Source organism: Magallana gigas, chromosome 7, assembly GCF_963853765.1.
Source record: "Magallana gigas chromosome 7, xbMagGiga1.1, whole genome shotgun sequence".
In the NCBI taxonomy this organism is placed as follows: domain Eukaryota; kingdom Metazoa; phylum Mollusca; class Bivalvia; order Ostreida; family Ostreidae; genus Magallana; species Magallana gigas.
In genome coordinates, this window is record NC_088859.1 from 19,355,193 (window position 1) to 19,375,314 (window position 20,122).

Genomic DNA, 20,122 nt, shown 5'->3' on the forward strand with positions numbered 1-20,122 from the left:
CAAATAATAAAGATTAATTTGAGGATTGCATTTATTACTTCCCGGCCGACGTGCATTGTTTTTATTTCATTTAACAGTAACATATAATTAAAGGATAATTTTGAACAAGGTGATGAGTACATGGCCAGTTCAAGTTATCTATTTTTCATCTCAAATAAATGGGTTTGATGCATTTCGAATTAAGTTCATGAAGGAATCTTCACAGACCACCGAACATCCTTATTTATATTATTTCCCCTTTACCTTACAAGCCCTCCACTGTCAAACTATTAAAATATTCCGGTAAAATAAATAGCTCCCATTTAAACCTGCTTACATATGTATATACTTGCATTGTTTTTTTACTCGAGGGGTAGACTGTTATCATTTGTCCAAACGGTCTTCCGTAGATGATAAAAAAAGGTTTAAAGGTCAACCAAACTTCAATTTATTTACCTGTATACGGAGCTAGCTTCAAATTATAAGGTAAGCAACATGCACATTTTGTTTGATAGCGAGAAAAATAAAAATATTGACATTCATATCAAATTTAAATCTATATAATAACTTATAATGGTTTGATTCTATTCGCTATATTGACCAGCGAGTCCTCGTGTTTAATGTTTGCATGCAGTTGTTCTCCAAAAGTATTGTTTTGTAAGTAAACGAATCAACGATCCTGAAAACGTGTGATTTTTTGAACGGGTTTAGTTACAATGAAATTTTATCAGTTATTATTTTTATATGGTTTCATCCATTTAAAAGTACGTAGGTAACATTTATGACAGTAAAGAAAGTACATGTATGGAGAACCGTCTGTGCGTGTAATTCTCTCTCTCTCTCCCTCTCTCATGAGATTGACAATAATCTAAATTGATAAATGATTACTCTTTGACAGAGAATATGGACTTCTTTGACTCTGCTAAGGCCTACTATTATGAAACGTTAGCCAGAGGAGGTATTTATATATTTTGTTTTTAATGGTATTGTTGACTAGATGTTAACTATATAGATATTTTTCGTTGAAGTTCGCTTTTTTTCGTATATGTTTCATAATGAAAGTTTCTCCATCATGAAAATCCGTAATTGTTGATGCAAAAAACAAAAAAACAAAAACGAACTGTGGAATTCTTGTGTTTTACCTTCAGACAAGAGAGTCGAGAACTGGTTACTAATGGCAACACCAATCCCAGTGACTATGTTTTTCTTGGCATATATCGCTATAGTTTTGATTGGGCCTCGTTTTATGGCAAATAGGAAACCTTTTAACATCAAGACATTGTTGTTTCCGTATAATGTCGCTCTTGTGATTTTGTCTGTGTACATGTTCACAGAGGTAAGAAAATATATATCATTTTAAAAATTCTCTAGAACTATTAGATGCAAATTACCACTTCTATCTTGCAAAATACCAGTAAACATATTAGTGCTGATTATTGGTAATATTTAAAAGCTTTTGCCTTTTGGTACTATGTAGTATTTACTTTCTTCTTTTCTTTTCTTTTTTTTTTGAGGGGGTGCACGTGGATATATGTTTTTTTAAACAATGGTAGTTGATTTAATTTTCGTATCAAAAATCGACAATCATAACCTGTTTGATATGACTGATAACCATTTTTAGTTTTTAGTAACCTCGATCAAGTCCAACTACAGCTATTTATGTCAGCCTGTCGACTATTCAGAAAGTCCATTAGCAATGAGGGTATGTCAGAATTCAGACTAACGGTTCTTTTAATAAATAGTTTATCTACACTTTCAGATACAAATCATAATAATAGTAAGAATTTCATGAAACTTATTTTTTTTTAAATGTGCATAGATTATAATCAAGATAATAATCAAATTACTATATTGATAACACTTTTTAAAATTCTTGTATATTGATATCTTCAATCTTTTGGTTGATTCGATCGCTTACGCAAAATATTGTCACTTATCGCTCCTGTTTTGGGGGTGGTTTTTTTTTGGTTATAGATGGCAAATGTCTGCTGGTGGTTTTTCTTCTCGAAAATAATTGAGCTGCTCGATACGGTAAATATTTTCAATTATAGCCATTGGTGCTGATATCAGTACCATGGTAGGTGTAACATAATTGAAATATAAGAATTGGTTCAAGAATTATTGTCATAGAATTTACAAATTTTCACGAAAATTATTAATCAATGAATTTAATAGAAAGAGCGTATTAAGATTCAATTTTAAAGGGCGTGTGTCTTAAGCGTTTTTTTAGTCCACACAATAGAGTGTGGATATGACAGGTACATGTAATTTATAACTTCTTCTTAACCAATATTTCACATATTTGGACCTGTTTATATATTAAGCATTCTTTACTGCAGTCCTAGAACTATTTACAGCGAATTACAGAATACCGGTAGAGTTTTCAATAGCTTGTTGGATTGCTCAATAGGGTATTCAATTTGGTCAGCAAGGTATCACATCAGGTTTAAATCTAGGTCCTGTGGTTACCCAAGTGTAGATTGTTATTTTGCACTCAAACAATTCATTTGGCACAAAGAAAACCTCTAGAACACTCTCTCCTATTGTTAGCTATTCTATTCATAGACCTTTAAAAAGAATGTTCACCTGGACAGCACTGGATTCTATAGAGCATCAATTCTGCTTGGAGTAAATTGAATTTTGTTTTTCAAAAAATATAATTCAAAAGACATTTCTGAAGAAACAAACAAAAGAGAAAAGCATAACTTTAAGAATTACGGAGATATTTTTTTCCTTTTTCCTGCAAAAAATCATTAGAACAGTGCGACATTTAAGTCCGGACATGACAAAGTCCGGGCTTTTAGCTACCATTTCCATTGGACATAGCTTACTTTTGTTTATATATCTTGGTGGGACATTTTCCTTTGATCCTATCATGTCAGCATGAATGTACACATCGCTCTAGTTTTCTTGTAATTGTCTCTCAAATATCAAAATCCCATGGGATTTTGGTGGGATTTTTCATCCCATCTCAAACCCCACTAAAATCCCATGGGAGAAAAAAATCTTTGTGGGATATAAACTCCCGTGGGATTTTTTCTCCCATCATTGGTGTTTATAGGATAAATAATCCTCTAAAAAGCTTTTATAGGATTTAAAATCCTATGAATCACCATGTTGGGATATTTTATCCCAGAGGATAAAAAGTCCTCTAAATATATCATCTTGATTGATTGTATGTTGGGGTTAACTAAACACTTATGATTCAATTGTCTGATCATATAGTCTAGTAAAAGCAATATTCAAACAACCAATGTATTAATTTATTAGATAATGTCATTATATCCATCTAATGAATTACACGTGCTAAATTATATGTACCATCAATAACATATTCTTCTTGAAATGACTTAATAGAGCTTATAACAATAAGATCTAACAAATTCTGAGAAAATAAATACCAAGAATTACCAATTCTATTGAATATTAAATAAAGTATTTCTGTTTATGTAAACCCACAAACTCTTATGATTCAATTGTCTGATCATATAGTCTAGTAAAAGCAATACTAGTATTCAAAAAACCAATGTATTAATTTATTAGATAATGTCATTATATCCATCTAATGAATTACATGTGCTAAATTATATGTACTATCGATAACATATTCTTCTTGAAATGACTTAATAGAGCTTATAACAATAAGATATAACAAATTCTGAGAAAATAAATACCAAAAATTACCAATTCTATTGAATACTAATGAAAATATTTCTGTTTATGTAAACCCATAAACTCTTACTTTTCACTGCTGCAAGGAGACTCATTTTTGTTTAAAATTTTGATTGATTGATATGATTTGATTTGATACTGTACATCAGGTGAACCGGCATGACCCAAGGAACAAGAAAATATATGATTAATGGGCGGGGATCTCGACTATTTTCAAGATATTTGGGCACTTCCTGTTCAAAGGGGGGGGGGGGGGGGGGAGGGGGGTCATGACCACCCTTGGGGCCCATGACCTATATACTATTTGATGCTCCTTAACACAAGGAACAAGAATATATTTAGTTTAGGGGTGGGGATCTCAACCATTTTTGAGATATTTGGGCACTTCCTGTTCAATGGGGGCCAGGAAAACCCCCAGGGCCCATAACCTACATACCATTTGATGCCCCTTAACACAAATGACAAGAATATAAGTAGTCTGGGGTTGGGGATCTCATAGGAATTTAATGAGATATTTAAATTAGGGCACTTCCTGTGTCAGGGGTAGACGGAACCACCCCCATATGGCCATAACCTATATACCATATGATGCCCCATTACACAAGGAACAAGAATATTTATGGTTTAAGGGTGAGGAGTCACGGTTTTTCAAATATTAAGTAATTTCCCATTAACCTGGGGGTTGGGGAATATATATAGTCCCCAGAGATCATATCTATAATGTACCATGTATTGACCATAATTAACACTCAATATATTTAGCATTTGAAAAATCCATGTCAATATCTTTAACGGTTTTCAAGTTATAACCATTTACAATATAGTGTATAATTTTTCCCTAAGGATTCAATGTTAGACCCCACCCCTATTTGACCCCCCAAAACTATGGTTGCCCAACCCCAATTTAAAAACAATAAATTCAAAATTTAAAACAGGGTATGCAGGCCTATCATATCCTTGAGTTGTGTACAACTCTGTTCAACCATCTCTGAGAAACGCGATGGACAAGTTCAAAGGCAAGAAAGAAGAAACCGCTTTCAAAAACAATGTCTCCAAACTTCTTTTGGGAGACTTAATTACAAAAGGTACAATGTAAACAATTATTTTTATATGCATACAGAAGGAGAGTTTATAAATACTCCCTCTTCGGTTACATGTGTAGAATGGCCACCACTTGAGTAAAATTTGGCCTACCCAGAAAGTTGGAATTTCCTATCCTGATGACAATTTATAGGCTTAAGTTAATTACTGAGATAAGCGATAAAAACAGTTTTTATCAATTTAATCATTAAATTTATAAATCTGCAGTGAAGTTGCTCTCTGGTTTTATGAAATAACATTAAGAAACCTGACTAATTATAAATACCCATTTTTTTTTATAAGAATATGTCTCTTTCAAATGTAGTAATTACATGTAAACAAATGTAGTTATCATAGTATCAACCTTAAAAACCCAAGTGTATGTATCCTGTGCAAAAGTGATATTTAAGATGTTTTTACATTAGTTAAAAAATCATCTCTCTTCTTTTATTACGCATATACATGTATGATATGTAAAGGTACACTTGACCTTCAAATAACATCTAGCTACTATATTTATGGTACTTCTATTGAATCGAACAAGAATCAACATATTTTTACCCTTTTATTGTATATATGCGTCAAAAATGTAGAAATACATGTAAAAATTGAACATTTTTCATGAAATTCTTATCCATCTCCAGCTACCCTGGTGTGTTTGAATTTTATTTAAATTAAAGGTAGGCATATCATACTTGCAGGTCCTACTGTTTTAGCATGCATATGGTTTATCAAAAGGAGACTAGAAACCAGAATAGATAAGATAAAATATGATTGTTAAACTTCCATTTTCATGAAAAAAAAAAAAACACATGCAGGATGGCATGTCTAGTTGTGAATAAAAATGCTGCAAATCATCCAATTTACCAAAAAAAGAGCAATTTCTGAGCATCAGTCATGCGCGGATCCAGAAAATTTTTCCAGGGGGGGTCCGAAGGATAATTGTGTTTGCCAGGGGGGGTCCGAGGCATATTTTCGCGATAATTTTACTATGTAAATTTAATAAATTTTCATTTTCCAGGGGGGGTCGGGACCCCCCCGACCCCCCCTCTAGATCCGCGCATGTCAGTGATGATTATTTCAAATATGTGTAAGAAATGACCCTAGAAAATTGCCACAAATTTCATAATATTAGGTAAAATATTTCAAACTATAAATGCTTTTCATGACAATCAAAATAGGGGGAGTGTAATACATGTAAGAGTATTTCTAAGTGATTTGATGCTTTTATCATGGTAATATTATGTAGATGTATGTAGTACTGTGAATAAGGTTTCTTATTCAAGGAGGTTGAACAACAATTGATGTCTAAAAGATTAAGTTAATATGTTTTACTAAAGGAGAGCCCCATGAATCTGTGTTAAATAGAGGAGTGGGGAAATGGTAGGTTCACTTAAATGGCTATATTTTTCTTAGACCTCAATGGAATTGGCAATATGATGCATATTTTTTCTCAGAATTGCATAAGCTTTCTAATTTCATCTTTTCATAGAATTTTAGTGTAAGTTAAAGAGAGCAAGTCACACAGTTTTGGATAATAATGAGAGTAACTCCCTCCTAAATGATTATTTTTTTAAAAATGAAATATGTTTAAAGATTTTAATTGTTCCTCTTGAGTTGAGAATTGTAACTCATTTTTAAAGAAGTGTTCATTCCACGGGTACCTAAGGAAGTTTTTGTCCCATGCTTTTCCTTTATGAAAAAGTAATTGTCCCATGCCTGTTAAATGAACTGGGTCCCATAATAGTGATAAATTTAAGGTTCTCAAAAATTATAGCTCGATCATACAGCCTCAAAACATTAGATTTGCTCATCTGATCGACTTATATTGGCATCATTATACCCCCGCAAACGAAGTTTAGGGGGGTATATTGGTTTCACCCTGTCCGTCTGTCCGTCTGTCCGTCTGTCTGTCCGTCCGTCTGTCCGTCTGTCCGTCTGTCCGTCTGTCTGTAGACGCAACTTTGTCCCCCCTATAGAATTTTTTATTACTGCATGGAACAGTTTGAAAATTTGTACATATGTTGAACACCATCTGAAGATGTGCACCTGCAATTTTTTTTAAGATCAGACAAGATTTAATGATTTTATGACAGTATTCATTTTCCTTATTCTATATATTGTACACTAATGTTGAAAAGTAAGGGAGGTAATCCTTACAGATTTTATTAATTAATTAATAGAAAACACTCTAAAATATATTTATATAAATACATCCAGATGGATTTTTTTGTCTTTATGTCTTAATTAATAAAAAAATAATTATTTTTTATAAGTATTCTATCAACTGACAATGCAAAGTTTTTGTTTGTCAATGATAAATTCTTAGGAGCTAATGAGAACATCAAAGACAAGTTTGGCTGAATTCATTTGTCCCAAGGGAGCCATTATCTGAGCCATGGCTCAGATGGAGCATGTGTTTAGGGGAAATTGATAATCTGTAAAATGGGTGATGGTTTTGGGGCTATTTTAAAACTGTTTCATGTAAACCAAAAGGTCTATCATTATAAGGAAATAAATAATATAATTATTAATAAAGAAGTTAAACTATTTTTAGAGGTTGTTTAAATTTATTTGTCAAGTAATTTGATGAAGTGACCCTATTGGGCATTAATTTAAATGAAATTCAAAATTACTGATATGATTGTAGTGTTTTGGCAATTTTAAAATTGTTTGTAATATTAAATTTTCTTTTTTACATATTTTTACATAGTATGGTAATTATGGTAATGTTTTGGGAGTTTATTAAATTTAACAAGCTCATCAAAGAAAATCATAGTCCTATGGGATCAATTTTCTGATATGGAGTTCAATTGTGCCATAGGAGAAAGTGAGGAAAATTTGAAACAACTAATTGCATCTGTCAAGACTCTTATTAGAAAGATATTGAAAGTTTTATCAACAGAAGAGCATTGCTTGGCTACCGGTATTTCTATTCACTGCAAAGGGAGGGGTTATTGTCATTTTGTTGGTTTTTCTTTAAATCAATTAAATTAAAAAAATATATCATCAAATACATACATTTGTAAATGTATTACTGTTATAGATATGTATTTACAGTGAAATTCTGACAATTTTGATTTTAATTTTTCTTTGTTAACTATTTTTTTTTTTTTTACAATTCTAGAATTTTTTTTTTGTATGTGTTCCAAACCTTAATTATTATTCAATTCAATTATTTGTCCCATTTGAAATTAGCCTAGCGGGGGTATTAGTCCCATTAGGACAGTTCTAGTTATTATATGACTGACATTTATTAGTCAAGATTGTTTTAAAATATCTACTGAATGGCGGATCAGAAGCTGGAACCCATTAATTTCTTAAATAACATTTATTTATTATGCAGTTGTATTATGTTGGTCTCAGTGGTACTTTTATGGATATTGTGAGGTTATACTATAAACACTTAAATGTTTATTCAATAGTTATGTTTCATATTAAATTTTTCCTAATACTCTAATTTAAGCATATTTTATTGAGTAATCAAATGGATTAGGCAACAGGCAAAGCCTATATAAACCCTCTCCAAAATAAAAAGTCAAGAAGTGGTGTTATAAAATAATCATAGAATATAGTATATAGTATGTAGTATAATTTACCAGTTTACAGAGTGATATGTTATTGATATATTTGTATACAAAACAAAGGATAATTGGATAATAAATAATAAGCTTGACTTTTGTCATATGATGATAAATTAACTTGTTGTTTAGCATATACATGAACACATTCATTCCTACATTTATAAACCCATCACCTCATTCATTCATACCGACAGACAGACATAGAATATTGGTCCTAATACTCTGCTCAATGAGCTTAATAAAGCTCTGAATACATACATGTATTTTTAACCAGTGAACCCTAATGTTCAACAACTCTCTCTCTCTCCCCTAATGAATGATTTCGGTTTGTTTCAAAGTTAATTAATATGAACATGATTATATATACCGGGTTTGTTTTCTTTCTCTCGATTCTCTGAAAATTTTTGGCCATAGGTTTTAAAGGATTAATTCTGATTTTTAACTTGCAGTTACCTACATGTAGTACTTAATTATTTCTGATCGACTTCTTCTATTCATTGACAAGATGTTTTAGTAACTAAAAGCCTTGTATTTATGTTACTCATTATTTACTGAAGTTGTTGTCTTTCTGGGCAGTCATATGGTATATCATGTAGATGAATATTGTTGTTTGACAATACACTTATTAAAATGTACATGTAGTAGTGTAACAAGGACTATTCATAAAACCACAATGTCTATTCTAGATGATGTAGATATACTGGCAGCCTATGGAAATATGCCCCCATGTACTTCATGTATATATTAACTCATATCAGTAAACAGCAGTTAGAACATGAACTAAGATGGCAAATGGATATCCACATTAAATACTCCTAAATTAAGAACATAAAAGCTATCAAAGGAAAATTCTTGCCTAGAAAATTATACATCTCAATGAACATTCCTAAACATATTGTTAGCTAGATCAACAATAGCACAGTTTCGATGTGGGGTACTACCCCTGAAAATAGAGACTGCACCATTTCAGGGTGAACTTGTCTAGACTGAGTGCACATGAAAACTCTGTAGATGAAATACATGTAGAGGACACATTCCAATTTCTTCTGAAATGAACTTAGATTACAGTCTCAGAAGAAAACTTTTATTTTAAAAAGAAAAAGAAAATTTTTATACACATGTATAATTAATATTATTCGAAGAATATAAGTTGATATATGAGTTTACTTTGTAATAGGAGTAGTAAAATAATTTGACTATAACAATAGAAACGGTTCCTAACAAAAGTCTTCACTCCCCCCCCCCCCCCCCCCCCCCCCCCCATGAGAGAATACAACAGTGCACAGTCTATAATAGACATGATGCCAGACTATATAATGTTTTTTAAAATGTTGCCAATTGTACTAATGACAAAATTAAAATATGGTTCTGTTCATATTACTTATAAATATTTCCTTAAAATGAAAACAATACAAGTATAGTAACAAAACTGTATTTAAACGTTATCAATTTAGATCAATGCATGTAGTTTTAGGAATGCAATGATTTGTATTACATTGACTATATATGATAATATACTTTTTCAACATTTTATTACTTGCACATTCATTTCATTTATAATATCTTTTTAATAACTTTTAAATATTGTGTTGATGTCAATTACAAATAAGCTTTACATGTAGCATCAAAAGTCTTTGTTGTGTTCATTATGAATTCCTTATAGATAAGTCAACTGACCAAGGAGACACATTCTGTGTATACCTAATAACTATCCTATTGTCCTAAAGCATCTACCAATTTACATGGCAGTATCTACAGGTGTCAGTCTGTGTATATTAATTAGCACCCTATTGTTCTACAAAGAATGGAGATATACACGTGTAAGACACGTGCGAGCAGAAACCAGATTGAACAGAAACACGTGACACAGGTGAACTCGCTTGGGGCTAAAATTGGGTGAAGAAAATAAATAAGAACAAACATGTACTTACTGCTCATGATAACAAAATTATTCCCCTCGTTTTTCTTCACTCCACTTCCGAGTTTTGGAAACTGTGAACCAGTTTATCAAGTTGCATGATAAAATGGAAATTTGGCACATACAAGGAGTGAATTGTGAATCTTTAGATTAATTTTGGAGTGTTTTTCATCCATTTTTAAGGTTCTTATTTTTTTTTTTACTGGAAGTTCAGAAGCGAGAAAGTTTTCACCGAACACTGTCTTATCATTAAGGTCTTCCGTCTCCACGAAACAAACACAGTTTTTATTACGTGAATGTAAACATTATTAACCAATTTTGTTAACTTTAATCGTTACTAGCAATATTAATGAATTATTTAATTTATTAATCAGATAGCTTTTGGCATAAGATATTTACGTGGATCAATGCGACATATATCATTTTAAGTAAATGGTAGTTGTTTTGCCATTGAGACACCAACGTGCCTGGTTTTGCTAATCCCGTTACAATGCTATCCCGAAACGAAGATTATTATATTCACATTTTGCCAATCAATACAAGTGTGCGTAAGTTTTAAAACACTGTTAATTATCGGGCTTCTTAACCTGTATTAAACGGGATCCCACAAACTTGGGCTGATCATTCAATTAAATTATTTCGTGTAAATCCAAGTTAAATGCAATACATGCGTGATTTTGAGCATCATTTTCAAGACATGAACAAGTGCTTCGGCTGTAATGAAAAAATATCATTGGTTTCTAATTAGAACGTATAAATGATCATGAATTTCAAAGCTAATGCTAAGCTGAGTATCAAAAGTAAATCTAAACCGGCAGTGACAAAACGCGTATCATTGACCGGACGGACCCCCTTGAAAATTTAAATATACATAAAGAAATATCGAAAATATGCCTCTGACCCCCTGGCAAACTAAATTGTCACTCCGAACCCACCCCCCCCCCCCTCCCCAAGGAAAAAAAGCTGGATCGGTGCATTCCGTGTCCATAGCACCGGTGATACATATATATACATAAATGTCCCTGGTAGTACATGTACTATAAAACATCGAAATGTAATTATTCAAGTTTTGAATAAAGAATCATAACAAGGGGTGAAATACTCTATATTTTTAAGAATATATTATTCCGAAGAAAAAATTAGCTTCACTTTAATCGAATTTCAGTTTATTTCCTTTTTAATAAGATAGCCTTACCTTATATTTAAAATAAAAGCCTTTCCAATTAAAGCGGGAGTGGCGCAGTGGCTGCGCGGAGGGCGGTGTAAGTAGCACTATTGTACTAGCGTGGGATCAAATCACGTTCGCAGCGCTGATTTTTCCCCAAAATTTCTTCATAATTAATACTTTATAATTTAGAGCAAATTTAATCACAAAATTATTCACTAGCTAATCAAGTTGAGAGAAAACAAAAATCTAGACAAAATCCACTGACTTGTGATTGACTTGTGATGTGTACACAATGACCTTCTCGATATACATGTACATACAAAACGACATGAATACAAAAAAAAAAACCAGATATACAAAGCAAATATATAGGAAATGGTGAATAATATATTTACTAATTCAGCATCACAAATAAAGATCTATGAAATGGAGTATTTACGGCATGAATGCTATCAGTTTGATATTATTGAAAATTATTTGTTCTACTTACATAATATAATTATAGTTAAGGCGACATATTTAACATTATTTGATTAATTTGCTTATTCAACATGCGGAAAAGAGGTTACGAGATCAACAGGAAGGGAATTACCTTAAAAACTTTACAAATTAAATACCATTTTGCAGTAAAAAATTACAAAAAATTGATAGAGCTCTGAAGTTTTGACGTATCTAGTTATTTTAAGTATTGTAGATTTAGAAATTTGTATCCGTAATTATTTTGGCACAATCAAGTTTCTTTATAGGGATTTTGGCTATTCTCGTCGCCTTTTTTACCGATGATTACGATATCTTAAATGCTTGCATGGACAGATTGATGTTCATTATTCAGTTGCTGATTACATAATCTCCCTTCACACACGAATGACCCGAGACGATGTCACCGGTAAACTAACGAAGCTACTGCTCCAGACACGTGTGTGTCTGGGGTATGTATACACATGGTACACGAGTCTGGAGAACAAAGAGGAGGTTTCACACCTCTAGACTGGTAAATTGATTTGTGTATAATAAGCTACTCAATCATTATCAGCTAAAACATAAATTAAATTAGACTGTGTAAAATAAGCATTCATTAGCTAATACACGGGTATAGTCCGTCAATCAGTGGTTAAAGAATCATGCATGAGACTATCAAAAAGAAACTAATGTTCAAAATATGCCTTAATTGTTACTTATCTTATCATTTAAAAAATGACAAAACTCACAATTCAGCAATTTAAACCTTGTTTAAAAAATGCAATCAAGTAATAATGAAGTAATAATTTCGGAAGTAATTACGTCCCTGGTCTTAATTTCTTGTCCAATAAAGAACTCCTTTCTTTCGAGCGCTATAGTCAGCAATTTAACTCCAAATAGCTTAAATTAAATTGTTATACTAACACCGAATCATTATTAAAACTGAAAGAAACTTTAACATATCTTGACAAAGGATGTAAATAAGTGTAAAATAAAATTCCATTATCGTATTTTCAAAGAAGTTACGAGACAAACTTCATCATGCGGCCATCTTGGACTTAAATTTCGCCTTGATCCATTAATAATCCCTCGATTGTTTGTTAAAATGTGCATGCTATTTTGATTGTTAATAGTCCGAAATCAATATTAAAATGAATAATCGGGCAATATTGATGTAATATCGGGCAGGTAGCATCGTTTTTGATTGCCCCCCCCCCCCAATTCAAAAAGGATGCTACCTGCCTGAAATTACATCTCAGACTCATCCAAAAAATCTTGACAAGCAAGCAAAAAAATAGAAAATAAAGGGGAAATTGAAATCTTAAATATCCTTATTCGTGGGGGGGGGGGGGGGGGGGGGCGGGAGCTGGCGTGGTATATATCTGTAACTTCGATTTCACTCTTAATTTCCTTAATTAATACTTACATACTCCCCCAAAAAGTGGGGGGGGGGGAGGCTCCATGATAATTCAATTTTTTATATGTAAACATGGTAAATGCAAGCTCCCCCCCCCCCCCCCCCCCGATGCTACGTGCCTGAATTTTATGTCTCATACGAGGAATAGACCCCCCACGTTACCTTTTACAAAAAAATATTTCAAAAAATATTTCTTATAACAACAGTGCCTTGATTGATTGTCAATTTGCTACATAGGATACACATGTGATGCAAAATGTGTCACACATTTGACTAAATTCATGAAGCAAACGTTAACAAGTTTCCAAATTCGGCATTTTTGTTCAATAAAATATGGGTTTAAACTCAAACGACATCAATTTAGTCATTCAGGGTCGATAAAAAAAAAATGTTCATATATAGAAAATGCAATGCAAGAAAACAAACAGTTTTCATACGATATTCTTGTTTCTCATATTATAGTAGTTGACCCAGTGACGCCACAGTTCATTCCGCGCCAAATCGGCTTGATTAGAAATCGTTCTGAAGGTGTGAAATCGGGTTTCCCCCAAATATCTCGAAAAGTACTCATGCGACCGCAGTTAAATTTTCAGGATGTTTTCACATATAGATCTCCATCATATCAAAAATTGACCGCACTTTACACGTAGGTAGTCTAAATACCGTTTGTCCCTGGTGTACTTTAAAGCAGTACTTAAGCAAACAAATAATGTGAGAGAGAGAGAGAGAGAGAGAGAGAGAGAGAGAGAGAGAGAGAGAGAGAGAGAGAGAGAGAGAGAGAGAGAGATTTCAAAAAATAAAATGAAACATTTGGTAAATGGTTAATTCATATATAATTTCTTTTATAGGGAAATAATATTGTAACCCGTTAATTGAATTTGAAACAAAAATTTCACTTTTGTGTTATCCTAGAACCGTACATCTCGGATTTAATTACAGGTAACAAGTCTTAAACAGTCGGGGATATAATTACATGTATATATAAAACGAACCACCGAGGGATAAGAATTTTAATCAAGGTGACAGTCTGGCAATTAACGGGTTGATGTATGCAACATTGCCACCTTTGATCTTCTGTACTATGTATGTGCATGTATTTTTAAAATACACTTATTTGATATACTGTTACTTACACGTATGCAGGTAATGTACACAAGTACAGAAACTCGCCCAAGCTGAACTCGGTGCAACCAACCAATAGAAATAGCGTTTGTGAAATTTATTAAACTTAGCGACAATTTGAAGTCTTGTTACCTTCTTACATGTATCAAAACAACAACAATCACATTGAAAAAAAAACCCCAAACAGTCTCACTATAATGACTTAATCAAACTACAAAACTTGATACAGTTATTTAAGCATGATTTTGAACTCAATATAAAACATTTTTTTTCAAAGGTTATATTTTACTCTCTTTTATTAAAAAAAATCCGTACAATGGGTAACAATGCGGCGTAGACAATCGCCGTTATTGACGATGTGGTTCTTGTTCTGTGCACCTGACTCCATGAAACATGATATGAGATTGTCCTAGTATTCCGAATTCTTTTAAAAGGGGGGGGGGGGGGGGAGGGGGGGGGGTGTATTTAACAATCGGGTTCGCAATTCAACATAATTATTACACTCCAAGATGGAAACTGGGAACATTGAGAAATGAGTACATGAGAAATATGAGAAGTTTATGAGCATTAGATATGAAAAAAAACGTCATCATTGGGTAAACATTTCGTTGTTTACAATCTGCATGAGGTATTTTTTTAGCGTTGCATTAGTACTGCACAGCAACATTTACAATGGTCATTCCTATCTGCTGAGGTAAAGAACTGCACCTGTTAGACGCTCACTATCTATACATCATTGTGCGAAATCTTCATCTCTTTTCGGATGGATTTTTAATACACTGATTTTAGGTGGGAAGCGCCTATGGTAATTACCAGAAAGAGCTATATAATATGTAATGAAATTATTAATTCTGTCTTCCCACAAATGTTTATTTAAAAATAAAATTTGGTGTTATGACTAGTCATAACACCAAATTTTATTTCTAAATAAACATTTGTGGGAAGACAGTTCCTAAGAAATAGGTAACAAGAAAGTCTAATTAGATGGATTAAAAATGAAGAACCAAATAACTATTTATTTAGGATTAGAATCTGCATTTTATAGCAAACATGCACCTACAGTATTTTGAAAAATCGACACAATACAATCTCACATGTCTTTAAAAGATTGATATCAGATGAAAATATGAAATGTCTGTACAGTTGTTGATCCAATCAATTGCCATGAGACAGAGTTTAATGTTATGTGCAAATTAAGGTGAAATAACAAAAGAAAATAATTTATTATGAGAAATCATGAGAAAGATATCTGTGATATATGGGAAAATTTATCCTATGTGAAAAATCATGGGATATATCCTATTTTCTTTATTATGTGGGATTTTTTGTCCTATATGGGAGAATTAATCCCATCTTTTATGAATGATGGGATTTTTTCCTCCCACATGGGACAATTTATCCCACAATACTTTTTCTCCCATGGGATTTTGGTGGGGTTTGAGATGGGATGAAAAATCCCACCAAAATTCCATGGGATTTTGATATTTGAGAGACAATTTCAAGAAAACTAGAGCAATGTGTACATTAATGCTGACATGATAGGATCAAAGTAAAATGTCCCACCAAGATATATAAACAAAAGTAAGCTATGTCCAACGGAAATGGTAGCTAAAAGCCCGGACTTTGTCATGTCCGGACTTAAATGTCGCACTGTTTTAGACATTTTGGTTCCCCAATTCCTGGTGCAACATACAGCACTAAGAGTATTTTTGTGCTGTGACTGCTTAATTAGTTCAGACTTTTATAGCAGTAATGTAGGACAACAGGGAGAAACAAAAAAGGCCCAAATGTGCAAATGTTTACTAGATTAACTCACTTTATCGCTGTCATACCTGAGTAATCACATGACCTAGATTTAAACCTCATGTGATACCTTGCTGACCAAATTGAATACCCTATTGAGCAATCCAACAAGCTATTGATAACTCTACCGGTATTCTGTAATTCGCTATAAAGAATCAAACAAACAACTATCTCGCAATTAAACTAAATTCGAACAAACTTGTTTAATTTTTCAGTGAGAGTTTTAAGCGCTTTCCAATTAAAATAATAATGTTACTGTAAATTTAACCCAGTTTTACTCGCGTGCGACAAATATTCGTGATATTCGCAAGAGCCTTGTCGTCACATATATTTTTCGCCGCAAACTGTTCGGATAATCTGCGTCTTGATCGCAAAAATTAGTTGCCAGGAACCAGTTTATCTCCAATAAACCGCAAAATAAAATCGTCGCGAAAAAAAATTGTTTACGGTATCTTTTTGAAAAAAAAAAGTTATTCTGAAAATTTCCTGAAAAAAAAACATCATTTATGAAGTTTTATTTTTTTTTAACAGGTGTTCTTTATCATGCGCAAGAAGTTTGATCAGGTGACCTTCTTACACGTGTATCACCACAGTACTATGATATATAATTAGTGGTTCGGGGTCAAATACGTCGCAGGGGGTCAATGTAAGTGTTGTACACAGGAGTAATATTATAAACTGTCAGTGTAAAGCATAAACAATGAAAACAATTGATAATTTAATTGTTTGTTAAATTTAAAATTGTTAAATTTTTAAGATTTAAAAAAAAAACTTTCATTCTCTCATTGATATTAAGTATTTTTTCCACGTGACTGTATAGTTAAGATAGCATTAGTACACGTATGTTTTGATTTTTTAGCGTTTTTCACTGGTATGCTGAATTCGTTTGTCCACATCTTTATGTATTCCTACTACGCCCTCTCACTTCTTGGACCAAATGTTCAGAAGTATCTTTGGTGGAAGAGATATCTAACGAGGCTTCAACTTGTGAGTAAACACCAAGCAGCATCTTAATAATAAGCAAAACATATAATTATAAGTATATTATATCTTTTTAATGCTAGTATTTCATTTGTAAAATTACATCGAATAAACATGCTATCCTATTCAACCGTGAAATAGTAAATTATAACCGTGCTATACTACCAAGGTGGATAATCAAAACTATTCACTGGCGGCATTCGATTACCCTCGTTGTGAATTTAACATAGCGATTCGGATCACATGTAAACTCGGAACATCTCGGGTTTACATGTAATCCGAGTTAACTCTTAATATTTGTTTACCATCAAGAGTATCTATACATCGCCGATATGCAAAGTTTTCTTCGGTATATTATAATACCTATCTTACTCACTATTCATACGATAGCTAGTTTATTGACCCCTCGAAAGCAATTATTTCACTCGGCGACGCCGCGTGATATTGCCGTTGTCTCCGGAGGGGGGTGGGGGAGGGGGGAGGAGGGGAATAAACTTGCTATCGACCTCATACACCCCTACGAATGTTATTGTCATTTAAATTTTAGACCACGTGGTTTTATTTGACTCTTTCTGTTTCGCATGCGCAGTAAAAATCGTGCCTCGTGTTTATCTAAGGTAGTACAAAACAGATAAGCTAAATTTTTCCTATTATTCAATTTTTCTGAAATTTTTATATTTTTTCTTTGGAATGAAATCTTTTAATATGTAATATTTTAAAAAAATCCGACCTCACAATTTTTGCCCCCATCGTCCCGAACCTACCATTGGGATCTCCTTTCAGTGGAGTGTAAGTGGAGTGTAAAATGAAATAGTCACTGTTATAATTTTATATGCCATTGAGTTATTTTTCAAGATATTACACATATCTGTGCTACTATTTAGACAGGAGACCTTATCGTTTTTTAAAAATACTGAAATAAAATCTAACTGGTAACTTAAGATAATTTTCATGCAATATAATGTAAAACTAGTGCTTGTGAATACTCTTTTAAGAAGAAAATTTGCAGCACTTAACGGTATCTAAAAAGAAAATGTATAATTCAAATTTGAATAAAATTTAACAGTATGATTGGCATGACCCTGTAATTAAAATATGTCAAAATAAAGAAAATTTAACCATTGGTTTTAGATTAAATAAGGTTTAAGTATGTTTGACATAAAGCTTAAACACTGGTGGTGGTTGTGTCTAAATTTCAGGTCTTTACTTTGAAAAGAACACAAGTTACGCATTTTTAAATGATATAAGGCTAAATTGCACAAAAATCATATGAACACCATCCAAATGTATGTTTCAAAATAATCGAAATACGTTGTATCCTAAATTGATTTGGCCTTGAGTAATTGCTGGGTATGATTTATATTTTTTTCTTAAGATAATGGACTGAAATAAACTTTTACATCATATTTAGTCATTATGTTGTGTATTTCAGAAAATATTTTAAATAAATAATTTCAGGGGTGTTTCGTACTACCTTAATAGTCTATTTAAGAGAATCTAGATAATTGTAGTCAAATATTAATTTTTGAGGTTTATTGATTTTAAACTTTATTTTCATTAATTGGTGGATAAAATATGTTCTACAAATAAACGAGACAATACAAAAAAGTGTTATTTTTCTGCTGTTGCGACAACTAGCATGCGTAGTAGTGATCCCCTCTAAGAATTAATTTTCGATCTGCGCCTGACCTAGTAATAACATCAATAGTGAAACAGACTATATTGCACACCACAAGCATCAAACATGGCTATGATTTTATTAAGCAACCCAATGTTTATATTATCAACCACTCTACACGTGGTTCATCACGAACGATAACTCTGTTCTAAATATCATCGTTTAATTTAAAAACCGCTAGATGGTGAAATAAGACATACATCTTAAAAGATGTTGATGTTTAACATAAATCAAAGTAGAATATGATATAAAAATCGACCAGTACTTACGTATTTTGAGAATATTATCCGAACACTTATACTTCCGCTCGAAATTTCACAGGAACTGAACAAATCTCAGTAAAGTCTCGTGAACTTTCATTCGAGCACCTCTGGATTTATTACATACTTAACAACGATAAAGAAAACATTCCGAACACATTCGCAGGGGTGTCATAGCCAGTAAATAGGTACATGATATGGTATTTCTAAGACGTAAAATGACGGCATGTCTTTGTGATTATCTTTGGAATTTCGATATGTAAATAAAGAGATTTTGTAACCGGCTGTAAACTATCTGCATAATAGATTAAAATTTATTTGTTTTGGGGTTTTTTTTCAGACTCAATTTTTCGCTTTTGTGGTTCATACCGGATACAATCTTGTGACAGACTGTGATTTTCCTCAGACATTTAACATTGCTGTTTTCATCTACGCGATCTCCCTCATTTTGTTATTTGGAAACTTTTACTATAGAGCTTACACGCTGAGGCAGCGGGAGAGCAGGGCAGACAAAAAGGCATCATAAACATTTAACATGTATATATTCAGACAATCATATATCTTAGATACCGGTAATCATTAATATGAATGTTTGGTCAGAATGTTATAATAATTATACAACAAAAGAAGTTGTATATAATTGTGTTGATTAACGTATATACATGTAGTTTATAAAATATCTTTTATTAGAAATAGTGAAAAATTACAAAACCTTATAAAAAATAAAAACATCACAATTTAAAACTTTGTTGGTTTTATTTAAACAATGATATGTTTTTTTTGTGATTCATGCGGTTTATGAAGGTGGCGACATTGCAGAAAAAAATACATAACTCGCGGTTATGTAATATTTTTTGCAATGATCGCTACCTTCATAACTCATATGATTCACAAAAGAAAGCATTATAATATTTATAATTACATCTATCTTTCAACAAAAGTAAGAGAAATTTACTAAATTATTGTTAATGTACATCAGTAGGTTAAAAGAAACGGTCATG

General features: G+C 32.3%; 1 protein-coding gene across 1 annotated transcript; it reads left to right on the forward strand.

The window, feature by feature from the left end:
- Positions 1 to 382: 382 nt before the first annotated feature.
- LOC105324573 (very long chain fatty acid elongase 4) lies at positions 383 to 19,869 on the forward strand. The gene is given in 8 exon segments (XM_034457157.2): positions 383 to 465; positions 878 to 937; positions 1,128 to 1,315; positions 1,601 to 1,681; positions 1,954 to 2,010; positions 16,734 to 16,848; positions 17,062 to 17,189; positions 19,462 to 19,869. Coding segments are annotated over 7 exon segments (810 nt in total). The 5' UTR covers positions 383 to 465; positions 878 to 882; the 3' UTR covers positions 19,648 to 19,869.
- The last annotated feature ends 253 nt before the right edge of the window (positions 19,870 to 20,122 follow it).